The sequence below is a fragment of the Amborella trichopoda genome, chromosome 4, assembly GCF_054954075.1.
Source record: "Amborella trichopoda isolate Santa Cruz 75 chromosome 4, AtrichopodaSantaCruz75HAP2 v2.0, whole genome shotgun sequence".
Classification (NCBI taxonomy): Eukaryota; Viridiplantae; Streptophyta; class Magnoliopsida; order Amborellales; family Amborellaceae; genus Amborella; species Amborella trichopoda.
Window position 1 is genome coordinate 48,228,523 of NC_142339.1, and position 10,049 is coordinate 48,238,571.

The 10,049-nt window shown below is 36.1% G+C and overlaps 1 protein-coding gene across 1 annotated transcript; it reads right to left on the reverse strand.

The window, feature by feature from the left end:
* Positions 1–702: 702 nt before the first annotated feature.
* LOC18431047 (uncharacterized) lies at positions 703–2,049 on the reverse strand. Its single transcript, XM_006841180.3, has 3 exons — positions 1,878–2,049; positions 1,709–1,767; positions 703–1,608 (listed from the first exon to the last, which is right to left on the reverse strand). Exons 1-3 carry the CDS (start codon positions 1,912–1,914, stop codon positions 922–924), a joined length of 783 nt encoding a protein of 260 aa, XP_006841243.1. The 5' UTR covers positions 1,915–2,049; the 3' UTR covers positions 703–921.
* Between the last annotated feature and the right edge of the window lie 8,000 nt (positions 2,050–10,049).

The window sequence follows — 10,049 nt, forward strand, 5'->3', positions numbered from 1 at the left end:
TATCCAAGATATGTTTTGAAATCTTGAATCTATGGAGATATAAAACTTAAAAATATGGGATATGGAGATACTTTCTCTAAGTTTTAAGCAATAGGGGAAGCGTAGAAAGCTTACCCAAAATAATAAAGGCAAGCTTTCTATGCTTCCCTTGCAGCATAAAAGTTTTATACTTCCCCTTATCCAACCACCCATTCTGAATGGATGGTTAAGATTGCTTCAATCACAATGTCATGTCTTTACACTATTTTATTTTTATTTATTTTTTTATAAACTATTTTGACACCAAATTTTGGACATCCATTCATCTATTAAACTCGCACTAGCGAAAAATATAAAAAAATATTTTCAATAAAATAAAATGATCAAAATACCCCTAAAAATTTCAAGGGGTATTTTGATCATTATATTTTATCGAAAAATTATTTTTAATATTTTTTTTAGGTGCGCCCCAATGAGAAGATGACACGTACGAAATTTCATATTCATACAATTTGTATAAAAAAAACTAAAAATAAAATGCTTTGTGATGTCAGATCTAAGATCAAACAGTGAGTGGCTCTATTGATCAAAATTGGACGGCTGGATCGTAGGAGAAGGGTAGAACTTCTATGCTGTAGGGAGAGCATAGAAACCTTTCCCAAATAATAATGGGGGAGCAAGACTTTGCAGTAAAATTAGAGAACTTATGGACCGAAGCAAAAATTTGGTAATTTTACTTTTGACTTATTTATGAACCAAATCACACCACCAACTAATCTTGAATATCTTTTACAAATCAGTATCACTAACCATACATTATTTCACTCCAACTGACAGTACCACGATGTTAATCAACCAAACAAACTGCTCAACAAATAGTCCCACGGCTTCAACATAAGCCTTATTATTCTCAGCTTATTTTTAAGATACCTGAACTTTTTGTTAATTTTTCCATCCTAAATGAGGAGCATAGTTGATGTTTCCATGTTTACTTAGTCCTTTTCCCATGTTTCCGTTTCTCTCTTTTTCATCAATAGAGGAACCCAAGATCTGTTTCTTGTAAAGGATGCTCTCTCTTCCATTAGTCATGGAAGTGTAAGCCACTATGCTCCTGTTAATTCTCGGGCCGGCACAATCATGGACAATGTTCCTCTTCATTGGCTGAGAGGGTGTGCCCTTTCTGAGACTTTTGGCCCAATCAAAGTTCCTCTCACTAGAAATTGCCGTTGTTCTTGGTTTGGTATCCACCTTGTTTTTTGGCCTGCAATTGTTATGGTTCACCCCTGAACTAAGGTGGGAAACTTCCTTCTTTCTCTCTATCATCTCCACTGTGGATCCTCCTATCATTTTGATAATTAGCTCAACCTCAGAGAAAACTGGGGTTTTCTCCTTGAGTAAAACATGTGGTATTGAATCCACGAGCTGAGTTGAAATTCGATCGCTTTGTTTCCGATATAGTTGATTCAATCGCAGAGCAAGCTGCCATATATCATCTTTTATTTCGGCCTCCAAATCCCTCTCTATGTCTATCTCGAGTTCGTCACGAATCTTTGCTTCCTCTTCAGAAACTATACCTGTTCCATGTTGAGTTTTCTTCACGAGCTGGGATTGTTCTTCACCAACAGTGACCTGGTGCAAGTTCTTTGCTAATGCTTGTTAGCAACAGTTACTCAGAGCCATGGGTAGCGAGAAAGAAGAACTGGAAAATCAAAGAGAGTGGGTTAATTACCAGTTGAGAGCTACAGAATGCAGTATCTCTCCATGTTAGTCTTCTGAGACCTCCTGCTTCTGTAGAGTGACCAAATCACAGTGAGGTGAGCAGGTCTTCGAACTCTCATACGAAGCATATTGTGTGCGTGTGTACGTGTGTGTGAGAGAGGGAGAGAGAGAGAAAGAACCTGGAAATGCTTCCTTGCTGTACGTCTGTTGCTCCATATCTTTCTTTATGAGAATTCACCATCTACTCTTCACAACTTAAATAAAACACAAATCACTTTCACCAGCTCAAGCTGGGACCTTTCTTGCCGAGAAGTAGGAAATGGGGGAGCCACATTAACTGGTTTATCCTCTTTGTTACTTAGATTTTATCAGAAAATTGACCCTTTGAAAGGTAAGCCATTTTAGAGCGGATAGCCTTGGAGTTTGCTCAAATCAAGGACTGAAGCCTCTCTATGGAAACAAGCATTTGAGGGATCTTATTTGAGAGAGACTAAATTTTTCGAACACGTTTGGCTTTCCAAGTCTGATTGCATTAGATTTTGGGCAAACATAACATGATTCTTGATATGCATATACATGACAGGGAGATATGTATACATTTCCTTTACTTTGAAGCAAGAGAAATTTTGAAACCTTAAAACGTAAATTTAGTCTCGGATGGTAGGTTGAAGGGCACCTACTCTTTCTTTTGTGAATCAACATCAAACCTATGAAAGTTTCCTTTCGGCTTTTCAGTAAACTCGGGATGGTGGAGTTTTCCATTAGATGCAGGAGAGAATTTTCCTCTTTATATAAGAAAGAACACCATAACAGTTTATTAAATTTATTAAACAACATTATATTTGAGTACCACTAGAGATTATTCTGGAAATTTAATCTAATTTGTTCTTGTAAATTTCCTCAACCTTCCACCAATGTCCATTAAAGGTGAAGAATACATTATATGGACCGCTATCATCATCATCATCATCAAAGCTTTTTTCTAATTAATTGGAGTTGGCTACACAAATCATGGTCCATCATTTTGTTCTATTAGAGATCATACCTTCAGTGCGGTCATAAGTCCACATATCTTTCATCCTTTTAGGCCCCTACCCCTTTTTTAGCCTTACATGGACTACCATGACCTATAGATATTTAGGCTACATGGTAGGAATTGGTAAGCTAAGGGCCAATATCATCGAAGTAAGCATAACGACCAAGTTAGGGCAACTTGCTTATTCTCAAAAACTCTTAAATCATCTTTAATTATCTCTATGATCAATCTAAAAATAAATATGGTTCGAACATAAAAAAATACTCTAAATCAATTCCCGCTCCAAGATCGACTTTGGACCATTCATTTGGTGAACCATCCAATCTAGGGTTTGAAAGCTCAACATCAATCTTATTTTTAATGGTCGCAATGTGAAGGATTAATGATTCCAAAAATAAAGTTAAAAATTTCTCTAGTGGTTTGGCCTGTTGGCCAACTTCCACAATATGGAGCTCTGGCTCAAATCTTTTCCTCGTTGATTCTAACTTGAGTCCACTAGATACCTTCATTTTTACACTGTAGAAAGTTTTGAAAGCTAAGCGCTACACAATCCATGTGGAGCGGACACACTCTATTGCATGATCTCCGTATAGCAAAGAATCATAGTCCATAGACCTTATCCATTCTATCTGGCTAACATCCATTACTATCGCTTAATATGAATTGTGATGAATCACCTGTAGGAAATTTATCAAAGGAAGTGCTATTATATTTATTTTAAAACCCTAGCTATTTTTTTTCTTGTCTAAAGCTTAAAGAAACCAATTAATTTTTGTTTATTAAAATTTTGTAATCTTGATATGAGAAAGTACATTTAGGTGGGCTAACCATGTGGGGCACAAACTCAGTATAACACTTGTTAGGAAGTGTGAGTTGGTTTAAGTGGAAGGCTAAAGAAGGGCAAGAGATCTGCGTAAAAGAACATGGTTGGAAGTAGAGAGAAAATATACGAAGACGTATGGTCTCACTGAGAGTATGACCCTTAATAGAGTGGTACAACATATCAGGATTCGTGCAGCCGACTCAAATTAGTTGGGAAAAGAATTTGATGTTGATGATGATGATGATATGGGTCTAAACCATGATTATGCAACTTTCATAAAAAATATACTTAAATATATATTATCCAATGAAATCATTATAATACCTAGCCAACAATAAATGTTTAGAGTTGAGAATACCTTCTCTAAAGAATTGGGCTTGGGCTTGAGTGGTTAGCAATTGACGTTATCAACTACGTCTCAAGTTCGATTCTACCAATTGAACTACCCAGAGAATAAAAAAAAAGCCTTCTCTTCCCCTCCACCCCCACACAAAAATAACAATGAAACCAGCAAGACCTTAACCAATCAAAACCTTAACCAATCAAAACCAAGCCCAAAACCTTACTAAAAAAACAAAAGGACTTTTTTTTTTTGTGTGTGATAGATCTGCACTGCACTTCAATGAGTTTGGACTTGGGATGAAGTATTGCAAGATCAATGCCTTAAGGACACACACTGGATGGACCAAACTTTGGTAACAAAGTCGCACTTCACTTGCACCCACTCAGAGGAGTAAAAAATAGCCTTTGCTTGTTCTGCTCCTATATTCACGTGTGAAGGACTTTTGTAACCTCGCTTATTAACAAAGCAGCACCAAAATGTCTCACTCTATAAAAGAATAGAACATGAAAAACCTTATCTTTCAAATTTTAAAATGTCTCACTCTATAAAAGAATAGAACATGAAAAACCTTATCTTTCCAATTTATAAATATAGCTTATTTAAAAGGGAAAAGTTTATATAGAGCCTATGCTCTAAACAATCAAATTACAGCCTACCTCAAAACTTTCACTAGAAGGTGTTCTTTTGATGCTCAAATATCATCAAATTGATCATCTCGACATCAAGATCCATGGACATGAGAAAAAAAAATGGATTTCAATTTTTGAAAAATAGTGCATCTTGTAACACATTTTTGTACCGTCAATTTTCAAGATTTTCAAGTTTTATAGATCTCTTTGATTTAAACTATTTTTGAAGCTTCAAATTTTATAACTAAAGATGAAAATATATTTTAAGGCTATCACAAAACTTTCCACTATTGAAATGATATTTTGAATTTATTTTTTCTATCCTAGAATTGTACTAAATGTGATTGTTTGAAATCCTTGAGGCTAGTGAAATACTGGGAAGGCCCAATGAAGAGGTTTTTGTGGAAGCTTACATATATATAGAAGAAGAGTCTCCTTTGTAAGTTGGAATAAGGTATGTGCCCCTAAAAGAGAATGGGGATTGGGAAGAAGAAGACTAATTCGCTGCGTACCTTACCGTAGTGGTGGCAATGTGAGATTGATATCTAATTTTTGGAGGGATGTGGTGTTAAAATTTTATGAAGATGATGAGGTCGGGAGGCTAGCAGAAGGCATAAGAGGGCGGCCTAGACCTAGAATCAGTGTAAAGCAGATGAAAATACCTTAAGGCAAGATGTGACAAGGAAACTATCCATTAAGGATGCTTTTTGGACCATCAAAAGCTCGAGGACAAGGACACGATGGTAAAACTATACCCTTAATGCTATGTTTATATGCTCTAAATCTGTGTTTATAATAAAAAAAGATCAAAATATAGATATAAGATCTGTTTTAGATTAAGGTATGCAATGTTTGAGTCTCATGTTCATGATTCTTAGGCTTAAAACCATGGTTTCATGTCCAAAAACACTTAGATTGCAACCAAAAGTCGCAGCCCCCATTGCAATCAGTTTTGAATATGTTTTCTTGATGAAAAATACTAAACAATGTTCATAAGATAATGCCCAAGCATGATACACAGAGATATGCCATAACAGCCTATGCAAACTTTTGTAAATCCTTGGGAAAACACAACAAAAGGCAAGTGCCAGTTTGCAACCTCAGTTAAATCACAACTCAGGAAGGTTACTTGATCCATAGAGTTTAAAATAAAGCCCTTTCTATGTAGATAATTTCTAGGAAAGTGGTTATGTGTTTTGGTATGCATAACTACATCTGCGTCCACGAGGCATCACACATGTGGTCTCTCCAAAAAACAAAAGGTAAAATCAATAGTTTAAAATTTTTCCTCCCAAAATTATCATTTTTAATTTTTAAAATATACTTATTTACACATTCATGATCTCCATGTCACATAATATATATATCTAAATTATTAGGTCCAAAGTCCCTCACAAAAATTTATCACGAAGAGGGGGACATCCTAGGACTCATAAAAACCTTGTCCATTTTTTAGATACAACCATGTCTCTTAAAAACTACGGAAATTTGCGTGAGGACCGGGTTTTAGTTCCTTTATAAAAAAATGACACGAAAATAGGCCATTATTACCTAAAAGGACAGATTCCATAATTTTTATTTTTTTCTAAGTTTACACTCATTCTCGATAATTTTCAAGAATAAATTTTCTCCTATATTCTCAAAAATTATCTCAGAGATAAATATGTTAAGAGTTGTAGAGCTAAGGCTGTTGCAGGAGATGAATGTGTTTAGAGTTGCAGAGCTAGGGTATCTTTTGTAGAAAATGGAATGGAAGGGGAAGAGTGGATTCATCAAAATTGAAGGATTAGGGCTTTGAGGAGTCAATGGTGGGAAAGGCAATGATAACAGCAAACAATCCATATTTTAAGATTAGGATTCCGATGAAGAAGAGGAGTCTGTGCTAAGGCTGGGAGCAAGTGGGTACGGAGAGATTTTGGAAGAATGGTAGAGAGAGAACGTTAGAGTTCTGCAGTAGAAAAATGGTGGGTTTGAACCTTGTTTAGAAACAAATGAGCTCTAATAAGTTTGTTAAAATAAGGGAAAATTATCGATATCCCCCCTTCCCTTTCACAGTTTCAATTTTCTACAAATCCTATCTCTTGATATTTTTTGTATTATACTCTCAACCAGAACACTATTTTTCTTTGTATTTACCTCCAATCAAATAGTAAAAGCATGTTGATATCAAAATGCCATTTTTCCCTTTCTTCCCTTTTTTTTCTCTTTGTCATTTTTGTGCTGACCGAAATTCTTTTGTGTGGTCTAGCACGTTTTTGTGCCAGACCGCAAAAAACATTTCGGTCTGACACACCTTGTATCGGACCGTATTATGGGCATGTGAGTGGTATAGAGAGAAAGAATGAGGGTAGAGAGAGAAAGAGAGATAGAGAGAGTAAGATAGGGTAGAGAGAAAGATAGATAGAGAGAAATGGTGAGGTAAGGTAGAGAGAAAGAATGAGGGAGGGTAAAGAGAGAAAGAGTGAGGAAAGTTAGAGAGAGAAAGAGAGAGAGAAACGGGTGGAGAGAGAGAGAGAGAAAAATGGGTGGAGAGAAAAAGAGATAATGGGCGAGAGTTTTTTGGTAATTAGAGAGAGTTTGAGAGATAAATATATAAAAAAATGTTAAAAAGGGGAAGATAGAGAAAAAATGGCATTTTGATTTCAAAATGCTTAACTATTTGACTAGGGGAGTAAATACAAAGAAAAATAGTATTGAGGTTTAAGGTATAATAAAAAAAGTATTGAAAAGTAGGATGTGTAGAAAGTTGAAATTGGGGGATATCTATAATTTTGTCTTAAAATAATGTATTTGTGAAATTATCGGGATGCATTCATGAGTTTTCATTATATTCAGGATAAAGTCATGTCTTGATGTGCAAAGCCAAAGTTTTTTTTTAGACCGAAATCTCGGTCATCAGACCATATGGTTCACCAAAAAACTCAACAAAATGCAGTCCAATGATTCTATCGGATTGCTTAGTTCACTACAAAATCAACAAAAGGCAATCCGATGTTTCGAACATCGAACCATTGGGTTCACCAAAAAAAATCAACAGAATGCAGTCCGATGATTCTAACTTCGGACCGCTTAGTTCATAATAAAATCAACAAAAGGCAATCCGATGTTTCGAACATCGGACCGCTTAGTTCACTTAAATAAACTTAACAAAAGGCATTCCAAAATTGGAGAAAATGAGGGGTTACCAAGCGGACAGATCGAGGATAAAATTGAAAAAAATTAACAAAAAATAGGGATCTGTCCTTTCACATAATAACGACTTACTTTCGGGCCATTTCGTTATGACGGGACTAAAACCCAATCCATTCATAAATTTCCCTAAAAACTAAAAGTTAGACATGTCCCGCTTTGGTGGGATGTGGAATACTTAGATATGTCCTACCACCCACCCACCAACTAAAGAGACTTCCCCTCTCTAAATCTCATGTGGAGTTAAAACTATTTGAGAGAGGGTATTTGAAAAATAAAAGTCGCATTGAAGAGGAGGCCCTGCAAGTTTGAATACTTAAGCTTGAGAAAGCAAGCAGCAACCAAAACATGCACAAGAACAAGCCTTTTTGAAGAGAAAGAGAGGTGATCTTCACATCAGGAAGCCCTAGATCACAAGTAAGAAGATGGAATAAAGCCTGACTAACAAGAAGCAGGTAAAACATAGCTATACATACCTCGAGTGTCGAATACTTGAATTTTTTTTTTAAGTAACTATATAAACTTCATGTAACCATGAATCACAGATGTTTTGATTTGTATGAAATGGATCAAAGGTAAATAAAACATGTTATCTATGGTTCCCTAGAGCTCTTCACCTAAAAAATGAAATATAAAGCTCCTTTGAACTCCAAGAAAAAGGGTGATTCAGTGTCAAAGAATTTAGATCTTGTGTCTTATTTTATTGACATTGCTAGAAAATTTGTGTGCAGATCCAAGATTACAGTTTTGGGTGTTAAAATCATGTTAGAGTTTTCTTAGCATTGTTAGAGGAGTTCGAATACCTTTTCACATTGGATATTGGCTCCTAACCTTTATTTTCTTCAAGAAACTGGTCTTTGTTAGCAAAGAGTGCATGAATGATAGAACATTGTGCTCCATAGAATGAGACTCCAAAATTTCAAAGTTTTAGAAAAAGGAGCAGAGCATCCCGACCATCCTCCATCAATAATCTGTGTCAAGCGGGTCGACTTCACTGAATCAGTTGTAGACTTAGTTGAGCTTATTGAGAAAAATAATTAAAGGGGCTAAGAAGTGTTGTACTTGGGTGAATCTTGTGGTATTACATGGGACTCAGCAGGATCTCAAATGCGAGTTGGCTCAGGCTAGTGCTAGGTCAATTTGTCGAGTTTTCAATTACTAGGTACATTGCTTCCTAAGATTGAATGTTTTCTTTCCTTTATGGGAATAGATTTGCTTGTGATTTCAACCTGAGACGTAGTGTTACAATCATCAAAAAGGTAACCAATTAAGCCAATGCCTGAATCAAAAGTCTGATACTGTCTTAGATAGAAATTCAAATGCTTTAAACTTTTGGAATACTTTACAGCATTTAGAAGACAAAGAGTCATACTCTATGTCTCCCCCCCCCCAAGAGTGTAGTGGCTGTTAGTTTTCTGCCTCCTCAAGAACCATACTTTATGTTGGCCCCTCAAGAAAGAGAGGGCGGGGGAGCTTGCGGGAGGGAGAGATGCAGTGAGAGCGAGGCCACATGCCCAGAGCCCTCTTTTCCTCTGGGCACGTGACCAAAGCCCCTACCAAGTTCTATTTTTTTACTTTTTCTCTTCTCTTTTTTTATTTTTATTTTTATTTTAAGTGCCTCCTGCTTCAGTAAGTCATCATTCGGCTCAAGCCAGGTCCAAATCCATGGCCCGAGCCAGGCTTCAAAACATTGTTCTTAAGTATCCACATGGGTCAAAGTGTCAGCACATGTAATTTATTTTATTTTTTTCATCTAAAACTCCGTTAAATCTCAACTAATTCTAGTTTATTTTATTTTCTCATCTCATTCGAATCGAGGAAAGTCATTCAAGACAGTACATTAGGTCTTTTACGCATATAAAAAGACCTAATTGTATATTATTCAACATGGAGAAAGTATAGTATAGTCATTGAAAAGATCTAATCCTAAGTATCACCTTTCAATCGATGATGATGGAGAGATATCGGGATCCATGATAACATGGCACAAAAAAAGTGATATGCCTCACTGGAAAAGGGTTGTGGTCGCGATGGTAGCACATCCATACCTCAGTTGCACGTTGCTCGTTCTAATCCCATTGATAGCTTCAAAAACCACTGACTATTTGAGAAAACGGTTAAGAGCCTCTCATCCCAATTGAATTACACAAAAAATAAGCCACGGGCATTTTATCTTGTAAAAAAAATAAAAGTGGTATGCCACCCTCTCTCTTTCTGTCCATTTGCTACCCATTTGCTACGAAAGTAAAGATACCTTGGACCACAAATTTTACATGATCATATGAATCATAATTTAGTCTCACTTTAACGGGTCTTTAGAGGGCAATCCCT